At 44.2% G+C, this 19,979-nt stretch overlaps 1 protein-coding gene across 6 annotated transcripts in view; it reads right to left on the minus strand.

Annotated features, from left to right (window-relative positions):
* Positions 1-19,979, minus strand: part of ascc3 (activating signal cointegrator 1 complex subunit 3) — a 144,329-nt gene that overhangs the window by 63,692 nt on the left and 60,658 nt on the right. For all 6 annotated transcript variants that reach the window (XM_085290481.1, XM_085290484.1, XM_085290482.1 and 3 more), the window contains one exon: positions 10,959-11,123. In XM_085290481.1, the coding sequence (XP_085146607.1) occupies positions 10,959-11,123 (165 nt within the window). The remainder of the gene's footprint in view (positions 1-10,958; positions 11,124-19,979) is intronic.

Below are 19,979 nucleotides of genomic sequence, written 5' to 3' on the forward strand. Positions count from 1 at the left end.
CGTTGCAGGAAGGTTTGTCTCCCAGTGTTACATTTATATTGTTGATTGTCATTTATGCTTAGAAATATTTACCGTAATTGTCGGGCTATAAGCCGCTACTTTTTGCACAAGCTTTGAACCCTGCGGCTTTTAGTCAGGTGCGGCTTTTCTAGGGATTGTCCCTGATTTTTGTCATATGGTAAGAGGATTTGTTTTGTTTGTTCCTCTGTTGTACGGCACTACGTTGCCTGGCGGAAGGGCATGTGATCAGACACACAGTATCGGGGTTCAAGAGTGGTATGTTGGTCACATGTCCGTCCGCCAGGCAACATAGTGCCGTACAAGTAGCACGAAATACAAACTTCAAAGTAGCACTACTCGTTCAGCGGGAGGCGCGGATGACGAGCAGCGATAAACTTGCGAAAAGCAAGTTATGCTCAACTCCACCGGTGGATTCTGACAGCGTGGAAAAGTGCGAAAACATCCACGATCACCAGCGGATTTCGAAGGGCTGGACTGCTGCATGATGGAGAGGAGGACACCGCCACGGCCCTTCTGAGGGTGTTCGACTCTGACAACAAGGATTTGTTTGGTTTTGAAAGTGACAACGAAGGAGAGAAGCGGAGAGTGGATGACGTAGCCATCCTGAGCCTGTTTGTCTCCGACACTGGAGAAGAGGACTTTGGTGGTTTTAGTGCGCAGGAAGAAGAGAAAGATGGCGAATGACTGACTTTTCTTCTTGTTAAAGCCGTGTCACTGCACCTGAGCCTAAAAGGCCGGATCTATTTTTCTGGTGTGCTGCAGGTTATTGTTATGTACTACATTTGTTACTCATTTATGAAGCACAGCACATGTTTCATACCTGTAATTACCGCTACTTGTACATATACCTAAAAAGTTATGCAAATATGTACCCATAACTTGTTTTTCAAAATATTAATAAAAGTGATGTCGCCCCGGCCTCCGTCGGGCGGTGGGGGGCGTGGCAGGGGTGTGGTCTTCAGTTCTGCTGAAGGGTAGGTGTGGCTCATGGGGCAGTGCCGGCAGGTGGAAGTAATGAGTCTAATGAAGTCTCTCCTCTATTTATTGAGGCCGGGGCCCAGAGTGGAGAGGGTGGAGTCAGCTGGAAAGCTGGAACAAAAACTCAGCGTGTGCAAATGAAGTACACAGAAAGGAAACGTCACCCGATCACTGTGTGGGTCCAAATCAGTCACAGGTGTCCACACATTTACAAAAAGCAACACATTACAGATGGTGTCATACTCACCACACTGTATAATATTCAATCCCGTTTATACATTCAGTGATACCATCTGTTAGATTTTGAACAATTGCAATGTTAATGAGTAACATGACGAATCAACGTGAAGCAGAGTCCAATACAATGATCAGTTGACCACAGAGAGGATGGCATGCTGGTTACTCAGTGTACAGTTTGCTGCTTTCACCATCTCCTTCTGCATCTTTGCTACAATGTACTCAAACAGTCACACTACAGGGTTCACCAATAGTTGATTCTGTTCATCTGGATGTTTTCAGTGGGTGCCTTCTCCAGTCTCAGCTGACTGCAGCTTTCCAATCTTACAAACAGCACATTAGCTTAATTACTGATCTTCCCTGTCTCCATGGCCACCTCTCTCTTTGCCACAACTCAGCAGTAAAGTGCTGCAGGTTTGACTGTCACCACGTTTCCCTCACTCATGATCTAAACTCTTTGCAACATCACCTCGTTCGTTAGGGGACTTTACTCGTTGAGTACCATCGCCTGAAGGTGGTGGCTGCAAATTCTCCACTCAGGAACTTTGCACTTGGCTTCAAAGTAAACCAGTGCAAACTGAAGGTCATTAGTTGATGAAGCACCGATCAATTCAGTCCACGAAAATGATGAACTGTCTGACTGCTGCTGTAAAGGGATTTAGGGCTGAATTTATCCTGCATACTAAAGACATTGAAGCAGGCTGTGAAAAAACTGCATCCCTCCAGTCTTTGTTACCATTCTGTCATTTCTTTATAATGACAACAACAAGCACAGTGTTGCTAAACACTGGGTGCAGTACCAGCTGTTATCAGTTCGTCTTGTGCTCCTGTCTCAAAAAAGGTGTTTTTTGTTTTGTTTTTTTTTGGGGGGGGAGGACTTTTCCTATTGCACCATTTACAGGAAAAAAGGGTGAGGGGGGAAGTAGCTTTGACATGTACTATGTCCTTGACTTCAGGGACAAAAAACCCATCGTGCTCATTTAGTGTCTTTAATCTGTCTTTGAAACTCGAAGAAGATTCAATATGTTGTGTATCAACGTGGGTGAGAAGGCGCTGGTGGAGGGGCGGGCTGCCCTATCTATATGCCTCCTGCTGGAAGTGACAGGGAAGATTGGTAAGGCCTTTAATGTGATGCAGTACCTGTCAAACCATCCTATCAAGATAAGATCTAACCAATCCCTGCGGCCCAACCAGGGCTTCAGTGCACACTCACAGCAATGCTGTGGAGCCTCCACACACACAGACATGCACTGAGCTCATTATGCAGAGAGTTAAAGAGGCTGCAGTACATTTGAAGTTGCACAAATAGGAACTGAACTGCTTCTCTGGATCCTGTTTCAGGTACATTTGTGGAATCATCAGATTCATTGTGATCAGCAGCTAAAATAACCAATTCCCTTGCAGGGAGTGGGTAATGAGTGGAATAAAATGAATATCTGTGAAGTCATTAGTGTGTTTGCACTCTGTTGTAGCTCAAACAGAGTGCAGGTAACACCAGGTTACACTGCCATGACTGGGACACCGGCTTTAGTTTATGCCTCGCCAAGCGTCTTTCCACAAATACTGAAACAGGTCCTTTAAAGAGGATTAGTTCCTCCCAGTGCTGTTAACATCATGCTTTATGAGGCTGGCTATATATGTTGCAATGTACTTTCTAGGTTGCATGTTTGTTGCAGAAGCAGAGGAAGTGGCTACACATTGATAAATGACCTTTCTTGAGGCATGCGCTACTTTGTTTCCCTTCTCTGAAATAAATGGATACAATGTGAAAGCTAGCTACTTAATCATTTTGAATCTGGGAAACAGTGTTGAACATAATAATGGAAAAATTCAGTTTCCTTTTTTATTCTTCCCTCAAATCATGGCCTCTAGTTAATCTGTTATCAGTCCTGCAGGCTCCTAAAACACCCTTAATTCTCTTTTTAGGTACATTTATTGTAGAATGATTTATTTTATTTTCTCACAGTTTTTCCATTACAGCACATTATAGCACAAAGAAAGCTGGACCTGAGTCTGAGTACTGATGTGTGTGATGTAATCAGTTTGTAACTTAAAGGATCAGTTTGTAAGTGCATGACGAGCATGTCAGGGGCTTCAACAGAAACCTATTACAAGAGCGCACTAAGGACAAGTACATGTTATCATTAGGGCTGCCACAATCGATTATTCTGATAGTCGACTAGTCACAGAGTATTTCTGCGATTAGTCGACTAATCAGATCATCATCCATTGGACGTAAAACGTACAGCTTATTGCACCAGCAGCATCTGCTCTTATATAACTATCATTAGCTTACAGCTTGAAGTGTTTCAGGTGCTAACTAAAAATAAAGACAAGATGATAGTTTATTACATTTTAATGAAATCTGCAGATTGTTTGAAGTTTAATAAACTCCTTGCTATCTAAAATATAACAGGACACCGGAGTAAACTCTCCAGCATCTCACACTTCTGATAATCAGCTGTCTGCTTGACGTTTATTCAGCTGTGTAAAAACTTTAATCTCAGCCAAACTGATTTACTCAGGAACAAATAAAACACTGAAAAAAGTCAAACAACAACATATTTAAGTTATCTAAGTGACTCATATATCATGTTTAACCTGAGTAGGAAAGACGGCGGTGGGTTTGAAAACGATTTGCCGGGAGTCCGGTGTTCTCACGGCTCTAGTGACCTTGACCTCCCGGCTAGCTATCGAGCTAGTGGGTAACAGACGTCTCCGAAAACGTCGGAGCGCTTTTGAAAATATGTGGTGTCCTGATAAACTGAGCAGATATTTGAGGTTTACACAGCTACATTCTCCATGAAAATATGTTAAACGTTTATTTTGTGACCCAGAAAGAATAATAAGAGTAACATTAAAACTAACTAGCTGCCGCCATTGTTGGAAACTGAGCTGGGCCGCGCTATGAATTCTGGGACACAGCTTCTTCTTCTTCTTCGGGGTTTAACAGCAGCTGGCATCCTTGTACATGCAGTGCTGCCATCTTCTGTTTCAGTCCGTTATTACACTCTTAAATCCTGCTACTTATTCCTCTTACAAAGCTTCAAACGACGCGTCGACTATTAAATCAGTCGTCGACGATTTTGATAGTCGACGTAATCGTGGCAGCCCTAGCTATAATAGCACAGTATCTCTACATCTGCCCCAGTGAAATTCATGGATGAGCCAACTTAACAAACTCATAAAAACGGTATATTCTTCTAGCATTAAACACAATAAGCATTCCACTGAATGAACCTTGTTATAAAATGTGTGTCTGTGAGCTTCGGTAGAACACAGATGCTGCTGAAACCATAAAGAAGAAGCTGTACAGCACAGTAACCTTTACTTTTTTCATAAAGGTTAGAGGGAGTTTTATCTTGAATGCAGGGCATAATTGGTAGCGCTATACCGAGCCAAGAAAAGGCAGTGAAAACTAAACCTCTTCGAAGCAAAACATCAAAGTGATATCTGGCTTTGTTCTAAGACATTTGCATAAAAAGGGGGACAAATATTTAGTTTACAGGGATTTCCATATTAATGTGTCTGAGGATGTGAACTTAAGCACCTAGCGCATCGGCAGCAGCCAGCGTAATTCCTTCAGCACAAACAATTATAGCAGTCTGTCAGGTGTGGCAATAATTGGACAGAGAGATGAAGGAGGGGGAGGTCTGCCAGGCGCTCCGCTGGTACCCAAAATCTTCTGTTGGAGGGTGGACTACACGTTGTAAACAAGTTCTCACGTACATACAAGAAGAAACAAACAGGTTTCCTGCTCGTCACAGTGTCAGATTGGGTCATTAAAAAGTCATTAAGTCTTGCTTTTTAGTGACAGACTCCCAGATGCATCACGTTTGCCACCTTTCACAACATGCTGAATGTTACAGGAAGGGAGGTGCCACCCAGCAGTATAAACAAATTAAACATTATGTATTTCCTTCCCTATGCCTGCATTGCACACAGTCAGCACTTCTACTTTGTAATAACTACAGTTGTACACAGCTGGCAGAGCCCTCTGAGCTCCTGTCAGGTTTCTCAGTCACAGGAAGCCTGGGAGAAACGACGAGACGTTCCAGGAGTAACGTCGGCTATCCATGATGAAACACTGCACGTTATAAAAACTGTCAAGCAACCATTTTCACTACCAGCCTTAAATGAGACACACGGTAATTGGGTTTGCAGCATACATGCCAACCAGAAGACAAGCCATGCATCACCTTGATCCTGGGAATTATACTCCATCCATCCATAATCTTCCACGTGGCTGGAGCCTAAGGAGGATATTCCAAAAATCCACAAAGCATTCCCAGCCAATCCCGTCCAGTCAATCCTAACCAAATTCCCAAACCAGTTCAACTGGCTTCTTTGGACAGACTTGAGGCAGCAGCTCTAGTCCCAGATCGCTCCAGATGGCTGAGCTCCTCAGCCTATTTCTAAGCCTAAACCAGGTCACCATGTGGAGGCGGGGCCTCGTATTTATGATCTTAATTTTTGGTTATTTCTCAGATTTCATGATTATAGGTGAGGTTTGGGATGCAGATAAAGTAGGAAATCAAAAGCTCAGCTTTGTCTTCACCACGACAGTTGGGTACATCTGCATTCCTGCTAATCACTCATGAGTAAGATTTCCAAAAACCTGAAGGTGCTGGCTCTCATCCTAGCTGTTTCACACGGCATGCTGCAGGTCATGCTCCGATGAACCCAACAGAACCACAGTGATACATTTCTGAGCCAAAGTGGACGCACTCCTCAGCCTGACTATAGGCTGATTATTGTCCATGAAAATCAAGAACAGGATTGGACAAAGGGGCCAACCATGGTCCACTGAGTGCTCTGCTTTGGGCCAAGAGATCTCTACCTTTGGTTATACACGGACCTAATGGCCCATAGCAGCAGGGGCCCTATTCTCCTGCAGTACAGGTGCCTCCAGGGCCGTAAGCGTTCTTCAAGTCTACAAAGCACATGCAGACTGTTTGCACTGTTCCTCCTAGGTCCAAGTTTGGACAGCTGGCTGGAGGTTCCCTTCCAGCATCCTGAAATAAACTGGGCAGAATAATACCTCAGTAACTGGAGCACACGCTCCAGGTAACCAAGACCCCACAGTGTCTAGTCTTTAGCATCACATCCAAACCCAGTGTCTTGGCTGCAGGGAGCTTCTCAACTCCCCCAGTGACCTCTGCCAGCATACCAGTATAATTCATAAGACTTTCCCACAGTCCTCAGGCTCTGCTTCCTCTGCGTCGGCTACTTTGACTGGAATGAAGCGTTCGTCAAAGTACTGTTTCCACCACCAACAGCATCTCAATATCAGGTCATCAGAGTCCTTCCTGACTGCAAATGGCCTGTGTCAAGTCCTTCCAGGACAGCTTGCCAGAACTTCTTTGTGGGCTGCCCAAAGTAGTCCTCCATGGCCTCCCTTAACTGTGCTCAGACTCTATTTTTTTTTCTTCAGCAACTGCCAGTGCCACAGCCCTTTTGGGGCAATACCCATTTTCTGCTTCACGAGACCCCTGGGCCAACCAAACCAAAGAGGCTCCTTGATCAGCTTTATGGCAAAAACTTAGAGATACTCAAGCAGAATAGCTCTAGTCCGGCCACCCAACACCTATTTTACTCCTAGCAAAGTATCATAGAAATAAACAGATATTTATTTAACAACTTTGTGGTCAATTTTCCAATTTAGAACCCCCACTTTACAGTTCTGTATTTTGACTGTGGGAGTAAAACCTAAGCAGAGAAATGGGGTTCACACAGGAGCCCTCCTGGAGTGAGGCGAACGTGCTAACCACTGTATCACCACACTGTAGCAGCACGCTGGAATAGGTTGTGCTTTGTTAGTGCAGTACAGTACAGTGTAACAGTAGAGGGGAAAACTGAGTTTCCAATAATATCCATTGACTTACTAAGCGTGCACGAAAAGCTGATGGAAACAGTGAAGCTTTTCTTTTCTTGGTGAGTTAAGTCCTTATACTGTAGAATCAAAACTCATCCATCAGCAGCCACCTTCAAAGGGCCTTGAGCAGCTACTGGAGCAGCTCTTTTTAAAGCATTTGAATGTCATCGGTCACGTGAGGATTAAACCTTCATGCACAGAATCACCGAGGATAAAAACACAAACGCTGGTTTGCTTAACAAACGTTTTCCTTGAAAGTTCTACTTTCTAGCATAATTACTGCTGTGGCACAGTGCTTTCCACGAGCGCCATGTTTCTCTGCTAATACCTCTGGTTTCATTCTACATCTATCGTTAAGCCCTGACCACATATGCAGTCTGCTGGCAACTACACAGACAGTCAAGAGGCTTCAAACTTGTGCACTGCAGCACAACTTCAAGGTGTACAAAGAGCCCAGTCAGCCCTTCTTCAGTAATATCAGCTCAACCTGCAGATAAATGGGCTGTGAACCGAATAAACAGCGGTCACATGTACAGCCCAGTTTTCAATTACCTTGCGGTTAACCTCGCCAAAGAGGTCAGAGTCACTGCTCAGCACAGCAGCTCGTCCCTGCCGCTGTGTTTCAGTGCTGCTCCGTGCTTCTCTGCTCTGACGTCTTTACCACACTGTTCCTCCTCACAAACACTTGGTCCAACAGTGCATCGCTCCAATCACATTTGCATTAGGACAAGATGGTGAATGGCCTGGTCTACGTGGCGCTCTAACTGGTCTAACTGGTCTACGTGGCGCTCTAACTGGTCCACGTGGCGCTCTAACTGGTCCACGTGGCGCTCTAACTGGTCTAACTGGTCTATGTGGTGCTCTAACTGGTCTACGTGGCGCTCTAACTGGTCCACGTGGCGCTCTAACTGGTCCACGTGGCACTCTAACTGGTCTAACTGGTCCACGTGGCGCTCTAACTGGCCTAACTGGTCTATGTGGTGCTCTAACTGGTCTACGTGGCGCTCTAACTGGTCCACGTGGCACTCTAACTGGCCTAACTGGTCTATGTGGTGCTCTAACTGGTCTACGTGGCGCTCTAACTGGTCCACGTGGCGCTCTAACTGGTCCACGTGGCGCTCTAACTGGTCCACGTGGCGCTCTAACTGGTCCACGTGGCACTCTAACTGGTCTAACTGGTCCACGTGGCGCTCTAACTGGCTGAGAGCAACATTCACAGCTTCACACAGATTTCATGGAGTGCACTCACACTGTGGGATCAGCTTTGGGACTTTGGGAATCAAACTACTGACCTTCTGATTGGTGCATGCTGAGTTCCTGCGCCTCGTTCTAATGAATTCCTCCTCTACCTTTTATAGAGAAACAGTTTGTATATAACTGCAAACCCTTCCTTACTGGCTTTGTGAAGATTCATGGCGATGATAAGATATTACTGCTGATGATGGTTTACAGGCCAGGCAGGTGAATTATTAACTCTAAGAGCTGCTATAAATAACCACCACTGAACAAAGCAGTCATGCATATGGACAGCATCCTTTGGCTCACTGCTAATGTGATTTACACACACGTCAGATTTATCCATCGTCTTCTTTTCATCTTCTCATTACTCTCTTACGTATACAACTCAAAGGCGGTGCTGAGATGTATATTTATGCTACACGGGCCACATGTGCTGCTGTGTGTGATGCATGATCCAAAGGCTTTCATGAACTGGGTGCACACTGAGATCATTCGGGTCCAAGGACACATTCATACATGTATTTGGTATTTTGGCAGATTTTTCTGGATTCACATGCAGTTCACAGAATAAGATGCAAGGTTGAGTCAGTGACAGGCTAAAAATAGACTTCTCCACTTATTAACATTCCTCCATGAACTGACATGTGACAGCACTGCATCACACTGGCTTATTGGAAATTAAGTTCTGTCTCTTTCTACAGTTGGATAATCACTCTCTATGGGAAATATCCAGGTTGCTTCCTGCACACGTCAGTCATCATTACAGGGAATCAGCAGCTCAGACAGTGAACTGATGATTGCTTATCACAGCAACAACATGCCAGAGGGACTGGATGTGTCTGAAACATGACTGGGACCTGTTTGCATCAACTGGACACAAAGACCAAACATCAGAACTTGTTTTTCAAAGACTGTATATTTAATGAAAAATGTAAATTATCAAGTGGGATCATGAGGTGATGTGCTTTGCCTACAGAGAACACTGTGGCCACGGCGTCCATGCTGCTCTACCCCACTTGAAGCTGCACACGGCTGCTCCTACCATTATCCTCCAGGGCTGCCACAATCGATTATTCTGATAGTCGACTAGTCACCGAGTATTTTTGCGATTAGTCGACTAATCAGATCATCATCCATTGGAGTAAAACTACAGCTTATTGCACCAGCAGCATCTGCTCTTATATAACTATCATTAGCTTACAGCTTGAAGTGTTTCAGGTGCTAACTAAAAATAAAGACAAGATGATAGTTTATTACATTTTAATGAAATCTGCAGATTGTTTGAAGTTTAATAAACTCCTTGCTATCTAAACTTTAACAGGACACCGGAGTATATTCTCCAGCATCTCACACTTCTGATGATCAGCTGTCTGCTTGACGTTTATTCAGCTGTGTAAAAACTTTAATCTCAGCCAAAGAGATTTAGTCAGGAACAAATAAAATACTAAAAAAAAGCCAAACAATAACATATTTAAGTTCTCTAAGTGACTCATATATCATGTTTAACCTGAGCAGCAAAAGACGGCGGTGGGTTTGAAAACGATTAGCCGGGAGTCCGGTGTTCTCACGGCTCTAGTGACCCTTGACCTCCCGGCTAGCTATCGAGCTGGTGGGTAGCAGACGCCTCCGAAAACGTCGGAGCGCTTTTGAAAATATGTGGTGTCCTGATAAACTGAGCAGATATTTGAGGTTTACACAGCTACATTCTCCATGAGAATATGTTAAACGTTTATTTTGTGACCCAGAAAGAATAATAAGAGTAACATTAAAACTAACTAGCTGCCACCATTGTTGGAAACTGAGCTGGGCCACGCTATGAATTCTGGGACACAGCTTCTTCTTCTTCGGGGTTTAACGGCAGCTGGCATCCTTGTACATGCAGTGCTGCCATCTTCTGTTTCAGTCCGTTATTACACTCTTAAATCCTGCTACTTATTCCTGCGTCTTTTGGGATCTTACAAAGCTTCAAACGAGGCGCCGACTATTAAATTAGCCGTCGACGATTTTTATAGTCGACGTAATCGTGACTAGCCGACTGTGGGGGGCCAGACTCAGTACTGGCCCCCCACAGGGCTAGAGCCCCCTGCTCCACACTCACCACAGTAACACCTTTGTTAAGTTTGCAGACGGTGGTGGGACTCATTTCTGGAGGGATGAGCACGCCTACAGGGATGAGGTGGAGCAGCTGACAGCGTGATGTAGGAACAACAATTTGGTCTTGAACACCACAAAGACCCCTGAAAACATCCAGATGAACAGAATCTACATTTTAGGATTTCCTCACCTGGATGATTGCGCGTGCATCGAGACATCAGGGAGGACCTGACATGGGAAACACCGCTGAGGTAGTGAAGAAGCTCCGAATAAGACCCGACTCTCAGAGAGAATCACACCCTGACTAACTGCTCAGCTTTTCAGAGATCCCACAGTTCCCACAGAGCAGGCCATCACGTCTGGGACTTTGTCCCCTTGATAATAAACACCTTCACTTAGAAACTGCATTTTGTGTTTAATGGTGTTGTCTTTGACTATTTTAATTTGTTTGATGATCTGAAACATTGAAGTGAGAAATATGAACTGAGGACGGGGAACGAGGAGGAACACTAACCTGTCTGATGGTCCGGGCCACCAGACTCTCAAGAACCGGGCCTCGATCTTCATGCAATAGATGGACTTCATCCAAGATGAGGAGCCGCACAATCTGTGACAGAGCCACATCGCCAACACTCTTCCTGGTCACAACGTCCCACTTCTCCGGAGTCGTCACCAACATCTGAAAACAGGACAAGGTCCTCTATAGATGATCATGCGTTTCTCCCCTTCAAGAACATGTTCTATAATAAAATGTATGTTTCTCCAGTAAAACGAAAGGAAGTGCAACATCAGCAAACCTGAAAAACTAAACAAAGAATCAAACATGACACGAGCCACTGCTGCAGAGCCTCATAGTGCGTATGGTGCATTTGTCTGTAATGTATTTGACAAACATCGTCCTTTAGTGGAAATCACTGAAAAGCATCAGGCGACAGATGAACAGAAATAATCTATGTAAGAGATTTATTAAGTACAAGTCATATAAAAATAGATTAGTAAATATTAAAAGTACTACCACACATTATTGGAGCAAAGCAGGAGTGGATCACAACAAACATGGAGGTTATTAAATCGTATAATCAAAAAGGGCTCGAAAAACAAGACATCCAGAATATCTTAGAAAAGATGAAGATTGTGCTTCATAAAATTAACGACACTGCAAATGAACTGAATGATTTCTTTGGACATGTTGGCTTTAATGTAGCACAAGAAATTCAAGAGTTAAGAAATAATAATGAGCTAAATAAACACATTACTCAGTTCATTGGTGCTGTGAGTCACAGAGGAATACTTGATGTTCTGAAGACAACTTTAAAAAGGCCACTGATTGTTTCAGTATTGACGTGATATTAGTTAAACGTATTGTAGCATAGTGCAAACTTTCACATACATGTGTAACCTGGTACGTTTCCCTCCAAAATGGAAAAAGCCACAGAGAGGGTTAGGGTTACCCACAACCGACTACAGATCAATAACTCCACAGTTCTCAGAAATCTTAGGAAAATGATCTGTTAATAGACGTGGTAAATATATTGAGAAACATAAGTGATAATACGGCAGAGCGGATATGCAACAGATAATAAGGAACATACTGCTGGTGTTTTATACACTTTAACATTGATCATATTATATTACTGAATGAAGTAGACAGATATGGCATAAGAGGGATCGCATACACGTGCATGAAAAGTTACCTGGATCAATACGTGCAAATCTAATCAGCTGAAGGTAACCTGTGGTGTTCCTCAGGGCTCTGTGCTGGGCCCTAAACGATTCATGTTATATATAAATGTGTATTGTTTGCTGATGATACCACTGTGCATCAATCAGATAAAAACCTAGAACAGCTTCTGACTGCAGTGGAAACGGAGGTAACTATAAGTTATTGTTAAATATAAAACAAAATGTATTATTTTTGGCACCAGACAAATGAAACGTGGCTAAAATCAGGGTTGAGCTGAAACTGAAAGAGTGAACGAGAATAAATGTGTTGGAGTGATAACTGATGATAAGCTGAGCTGGAAGTCTCATATGAACCATGTGAAACAAAACCTGTCAAAAACCATTAGCTGTTAGCTATGTAGAGAATAACCAAGCAAAGCATGAGCTGAACAAGAAATCATTACTTTATTGTCCTCTGCTTCTCCAAATATGACTTATTGTCTAGAGACACGGGCTAATGCATAGCCAATAGCTTTCTGATTAGCCTGATCTGGTGTGGCGGATCATTGACAGATCTGAATGCTCGTCAAAATAAATCAATTTTAAAAGTGTGTAGACGGTAATCTGGATACAGATCCCTTTATATACAGTGACAGTGTGAAGAGCTGCACCTTATTTTTCATCGTATAGTAAAGTTCTGTATTTACATGTAAAGGTTTGTAGGTTACATCCCTCCATCCTGGGCATGAGCGCTCTTGGATTGAGCCCAGGCTGTTGGGCTGCTGCGGTCCTGGGCTGCAGGGTAACGACTGACTCGGTCATCTACGGACGTCTCGGACACGTCAGTGAAAAGAGGAGCTGAACCCCACTTCATAGTGAGCTGGACAGACGCTGCACAGGCCTGGTAGATCCAAGAGTTTGATAAGAGTGTGCTGCAGTTTCTTACAGCGACCTCCAACTCCCACCTCCACCAAGAGCTTAGTTGGCGTGTAGGCCTGTGGGGGCTGAACCCCGGCTGACAGGTACAGGTGGGCCAGCTGGATTACAGCCTTGTGGCTGCCGAGGCAGAGACTCGAGAGTGGGAGTTTAGTGAGGCCATGGAAGTGTTCAGTTTGCCCACAGTGTGGTCGGACTCGGTGTTGTAGCTGTGCCTCTGTACACCACCACAGCTGTTTAGGAATTACTGCCATTTTTATGCAAAGTCCCCCACCGTCAGAGACTGAACAAGAACTACACGACGGCAAGTGAGGCCTGTTCCCTTCACCTGCCTGACTGATTCTAAGCAGCTGTGAGTGTTGAACTCCTTCAGTAGCTGTTCACGCTCGGCATGAGCACAGCTGTGAGAGAAGCAGGTCCTCATTAGGCTGAGAAAAATGGTAAAAATGGTCAAAAGGCCTGTATTTGTATAGCGCTTTACTTTGTCCCTAAGGACCCCAAAGCGCTTTACACTACATTCACCCATCCACACATTCACACACTGGTGATGGCAGCTACATGTAGCCACAGCTGCCCTGGGCGCACTGACAGAGGCAGAACTAAAGCCAACAGAGGTCAGATAAACAGTGTGGTACAGTAAAGAGAAGCAACGTGCTGGCCAGCTCAGCAACACCAGAATTAAATTTAAAAAAATCACAAAACACAAATTAAGTGGATGACGTTAAAATTGTGTCCTTGGTTAATACAAACGTCTCAACAGCCAAGACGAAGGTGTGTTACTTCAACTCAACAAGAAAGTGATTGGATACGATTTCACAAAGTAAGAATGACCCACAGCATCAGTCACGGTCAGTCACCTGACCAAGGCCCTACACAGCTGACACAGCTCTGACAGACACGTCCGTCACACGTACTGGCTGAACTGGTTTTGGAAGAACTCAAGTTTATGAATGGAACTGAAAAAACAACAACAGATTGTTGTTAGTTAGCGGGGAGATGCAGGACTGTCTACATGAATTTATTTCACTGTTGTCATGGCAACGTGCACTTTCCTTTCACATCATCTGTTCTCATCTCTCTCAGCTCCTGGTGACACTACGACAGCACCGGCCACGCCCACGTTGAAAAGCCACTAATGAATATATCAGCTGTGCTAGCACTGGCATAATGCTTACACACGCACCAATCAGCTGGTATTTGTTTACTCGAACACATCTGGAAACATCTGGAAACATCGGTCACACCAAGACTCCCACGCTGTTTGAAGCCAAAGCAGCGTCGTTCCTACAGATGATCTTAGATTGATGGGCGGTCACTGCACAGGTGCCCACAGATCTGCTCCATCACAGTAATAACAGGTAATGACAGACGTGTGCTGAGTTACAGTACGCACCCTGTGCCCGTCGGTGACGTGAGTCTGTGACGGCACGATCAGTATAAACGCTGCTACTTTGCCTCTCAGACTAATTACATTGAAGAGCATCAGCATATCTTTCTGAATCAAATGACAACAGAAAGCTTCTCTGCACACGTCTTAGTATCTGCAGCTTCCCGTGCGATATTTGTCTCTGTTTGAGGAAAAAATACTACAATGCCTAATTAATGGAGTGTGAACCTGTTGGAGGATGTGCAGATTCCTATTAAAGTCTTCCTGTAAAAGCAGTTCATTAAATTCCCTCTAGTTTGCATTTAAATCAATCTATCCAGCCATTAGAGACGCTCACAGGAAAGGAAGCGCATGCTCCTAATTGGACGTACTGGTTAATTTAAATGGAGGCTCTGGCAATTGGAGCAGATGCCAAAGTGCTTTTTTAATTGCTTTACAAACACACACGAGGAGGTGCAGAGAAAACATGTAATTGTTTTCCTTAATGGTGTTATTTAGCCAGTTAATCAAATGATCGCTGCAGGACTGCAATCAACCCTCGAAATTGGCTCATTCTTCATATTTCATAGAAGAAAATGTAAGTTAAGGTTTCTCAAATGTGACAATTTAATCAGACAAATTCACACACATGAGAAATAAAGTGGCCAAGAAAAATGGTTCTTTTCAAACATTAATTACTGAATTAGAGCAAAGAGACAACCTGCTTATCAAATATGTAACCAACATGTCAGAGCCGAGGGCTGGAGGACCAGCAGCCTTACTGGATGCAGACGGTCGGGCATCACCAGAGAAATGACCCAAAAACAAACTCACTGATTTAATTACTATAAAAACAAAACTCAGTGACTTTGTATTTTTACAATGAGCAGCTGATTACTGAGTGAAGTATAACTGTGACTGATTCTTAGACTACGAGCCGGCTTCGCGTGATTTACGGTGGGTCTGTGTTCATGTGTGGACAGAAACATTTAGTTACATCCGGCTGACATTCCTCACCGTTCCTGTGCACAGATGGATGCCTGTGGCCCCCTTTGGGAATACTTAGGCTGAAACATGTTCAGCGTTGGGAGACACCAGTGACATTTCCTGCAGCACTTCCAAGGAAACCTTGTTACCATATCATCAGACACTATATGAGACGGGACTTTACGCCATTTATCTGGATGTGCCGAGTACATCTGATGGACTGCTGATTTGTTCCTTATTCCTGATCTTTACACACATAACACACACACTTTACAAACGTTCACACAGGTTTCTGAAAGTCGTTCAGTAAACCTGGTTGATGTTACAACGAGCTTCTGTGCACACAGAGGCTGAAAACAAACTCGGTGCTGCTGGATTCATGGTCATTGCAGCAGTTTTTTATTGTACTGCACTTTTATTGACAATGATGACTGTAATATTTTCCATAGACAACAGATCAGATCCCTTCATGTCTCTGCTTCATCTGCAGTCACTGTGGGTGTAATGAACACACAGCAAACACACAGTCACAGTATCAGTTATTGATTCATTAGAAATGCTCCAAAAACAACCAAAGCACATGCAGACGTCCACGGCAGCCGTGGGAAACTACACAAAACTATTTCTGTAAATACCACCAGTGTTGGTCAATGTCAGAGATTTACAGTTAACAGTCAGGTGAATAATCAACACTGAGACACTTGTGTAGGTTAACGTGCTGCACGGGTGAAAAGCTCAGAGCAAATCACACCGAACTGCAGTATTCGTTTATTTTTATAGGTTACATCGTCAATATGCAAATATAATCACATTTCCTGTTACACAGGTCCTGATGCTGTCTGTGTGTGTGTGTGTGTCACAAAGTATGTGTGTTGCAAGTCAATTTCTAAGAATAATATAATGCAAGTCAACTTCTGTGGATATGTATTTCTGTGCTGGTCTCTTGTCAGTGTCACAGGGTCAGCTTCCTGTTTCTACAGAAAACTGTCTGGTGAAATATGTATAACATAACTTTTGAAGCATAAGCAAATAAAACAATAAAAACTAGTCAAGTTACCTGAAAAAAGTAATCAGAAACTAATTACCGATTACTTCCCCCCAAAAGTAATCCCATTACTTTACTGATTACTTATTTTCAAAAGTAATTAATTACTTAGTTACTTAGTTACTTTTTAAAAACACGATTCACAACCTGAAGAGGTGATAAAGCGATAGATCTTTCAGCCCAATTCTACTTTTTCTGCATAATCATCATACAAAATGTAATCAAATGGAAAAGTCTCTTTTTAAAACTTGTTTTATTAGTTTTAATCTTTTAACTTTATGCATCAAGCAAACATTTAATTATCTGCAACATTCTCTGACTGGAAGAAATTAGTTTAACATTGAAACCTATTTTCTGCACATTCCAGCACATAAAATAAAATATTTGTTGTGTTTACACTCAGTCTTTCAAATAGATGCAAGTAAAACACAGCAGAAAATAAATAAAGTCAAAGACTCAGCGGTCCTGTTGCTCTATTTTCACCTGTAAAGCAGGACTGGGGTAGGCGGAGGGTTACCCTGGTGCAGGTGTGCCGCGGTCAGTGGAAGAATCCGCGAGTTTCTCTGTGAGTTTCCCATTACGTCGTAGCTACTCGGTGCTTGTTGGAAGTTTAGGGGTTTTTTTGCTGTAAAAAGAAGTTTTCTTCCCACGCACAGCGGACACTAATGTTTTTGTCACTTTTTATGGAATCAAACTCAAAGTAAGGTCAGTACTTCCACGCTTTAAACGCTGCACGCTCATACTCTCTCTGCACTCGATATGTGATCCATTGTTGATCTGCACACAGCTGTTGTCACGAACGTCGCACTCGCTTACGTCACTGTCATGAGACATTCTCGCAGAAAAATCACGGTTTTAGTAACGCAGTAACGCAGCGTTCCTACGGGAAAGTAACGGTAATCTAATTACCGTTTTTGCAATAGTAATCCCTTACTTTACTCATTACCGTCTCTGACTACCACAAACATGTACTTAAACAGATAATAGCTGGAGTTTTAATCTGCAGGAAGGGCAGCTGCAGCTACATGCACATCCCCGTGCATCCCTGCAGGTCGCTGCCTGAGTGGGAGGAAGATTGTTGCTCGCTGGTGCGAGCTAAGGTTAGCACGGACACGTGCAGCAACGGCACGACACATCTCGCCAACTCTCAGCACTTAAATACTAATTACTGACATCGCTGAGAGAGCATCAGACAAGCGATGATCACTTGACTGATGGTTACAGTAAGTGCCGTGACTCAGTCCAGCACGGCATTTCAGTAATGACTTGATCTTTCTTCAGCTGCTTTGATGGGCTCTGTCTTTACAGTTTCACCGACCTGCAGTTTGTTCTTGTTTGAACCCAGTTCATGGAGCCTGTTTTGCTTTTTCCCTCGACCAGGAAACACGGACTCATTCTCACACTCGCTGCTGTTTCAGAAAGCTGCGTCGCTGCTCCTTCCTCACTGTCATTAACTCATGTTTCCCCTCTGGACAGAGCAAAGGTGCCCGGACGTCCCCGCATGCCGTCCAAACCACGCTGGCTTCCACATGGCAAAACTCTTTCTGTTTCCATAGTAACTCTGCCGTTACAGGGAGAGGAGCACGTAGGAGGTTGAGGTGGGCGGGTGGACGATGGAGTGGGTCGGTTAGAGAAAAACGTTCACTACATTGTGATATGTTAACAACTAACAGCCTGTCAAGGCCAACTGTAATGAGAACCTTCTCAAAGCTCCACTCTGTGTGCACGAGTCTGTGCGAGCGCGCACGTCGTTACACTCTGATGTGGAAAATCATTTCAGTGGGAACTGCTGCTCTCTCCTGCTGCTTAGTGAGTGGATGACGCTGGATTTGACGAGTGGGAGGAATAAAATAAAAAGGAAAGTGACCAGTAGAGAAGAGCAGCAGAGTGCTCGTATCCTACAATCATTACACTGTCATGTTTTTATATGAAGCCACGCCAATCCAAAGCAGGTTTCAGGTTTGGACACGCACAGTGAGGGAGACAAACGTGATTCATCCTTTCACAAACTCATGAAATGCATCCTTCACTTTCACTTTCAAAGAACGTTTCTGACCCGTGAGGTCGCAGAGACATCCAGGCACTGATACTCACAATAATACGTGATATTGCTGCAGGCGCGAGGGCACCGAGTCGTCCCTCAGGAGCGGTGAGGCTGGCTTTCCACCATGCACTGGTTCCCTCTCTTGCAGGTTCATCGGTGCACGTTTCCCTCCTCCTCGCAGAATCAGAAACTAAGTGGTGTCTTTGTGTGCTTCAGAAACATGCCAGCTGACGGTCCTCTGGAGTCCGTCCAGGTGTTTGGACGTAAAACCCACCACAGCAGTTTCCCAGTGCAGGAGGGGGACGTCCTGATCAGGGTGAACGGCAGACCTGAGGAGAGGGTGGAGCCTGCTACGCTCCAGAACAAGCTTCTGGAGCCAGTGCTGCGGAGCGGTGGAGCGTGGCACCGCACAGATCTACACCAGCCATGTCCACAGCCCTGCTTGCATACTACCAGAAGGATGTGGATGAGGCCTCTGAGAAGGAGATCCAGGACATCCTGATCCAGTACGACAGTGGTGATTTTCCTTCTTTTACCTGATGTGCTGCTTTTGACGATGGTTGTGTAATGATCCCGATAAAGGTCAAAGGGCACAACATGCAAGTTTCATAAAGCACAAGTTCTTAGAAGTATTTGCTTCCCGTCCTTACACTGTCCCGGCAGAAAGCCCACTCTGCTATCAACATCAAAGGTGTGCGATGAAAGGAGCGATGGGACCGAGGGGAGACGCAACAAACCAAGGTTACAGAGCATGACATCACTCGGGCCCACTAACCGTGGATTCAGCTCTGCACTCAACACTTTGTGCAAATGCACGACAAATAAGCCGGTGAAACGGAGGCATTAGAGAGAGCTCAAAGTGAAGCAGTGCTGCAGAGCTGCTCTGAATCTGACTAATCATTCTCTTTGTGTAATCTCATCATATGACCTGATGGAAATGCAGTTTTAAAACACCTTCAGATTAGCTGGAATTGGCCTCATTTCAGACACACACACACACTTTGTGCTCATAAGTCCCATGAGACTTATGAAGGGTAAATCTGAGCTGTGCGATCTGTTAAATCCAACTCCTTTGGATTTAACAGATATGCAGGTTTTCCAAGTGTTCCCGCTCCAAGTGTCGTTCAGGTCCAACAGCCTCGACGTCTCTCACAGCCACAGGACTAAACTCTCTCATCATCATCTTTTCTTTGGCTTCATCCTCTTTAACCTAAAGAAACATTACAATTAAAATGCCACCAGCATTTCACTTATTAAACTTACTAAACATGAAATTCAGCTTAAGAAGTGAACATGCGTCATTATTCACACCGGCTGTTTCCTGCATGTAGTCCAGGACACAGCGTCTGCCATATTCATAACAAACAGCAGTTAAACTGCATTTGTATGGGTCAGTTCTGTATTTAAACAGACAGTGCACCCTGCTGTCTGCTGCTCGTTCACTAACAGCACAGCGTGGTGGTGCACAGACCGGCTGAACACAGGCGAGCAGGCT

This window comes from Mchenga conophoros, linkage group LG11 (assembly GCF_057382185.1).
Source record: "Mchenga conophoros isolate Kocher_MC1m ecotype Shallow Benthic linkage group LG11, M_conophoros_male_GT1.1, whole genome shotgun sequence".
Taxonomy (NCBI): Eukaryota; Metazoa; Chordata; class Actinopteri; order Cichliformes; family Cichlidae; genus Mchenga; species Mchenga conophoros.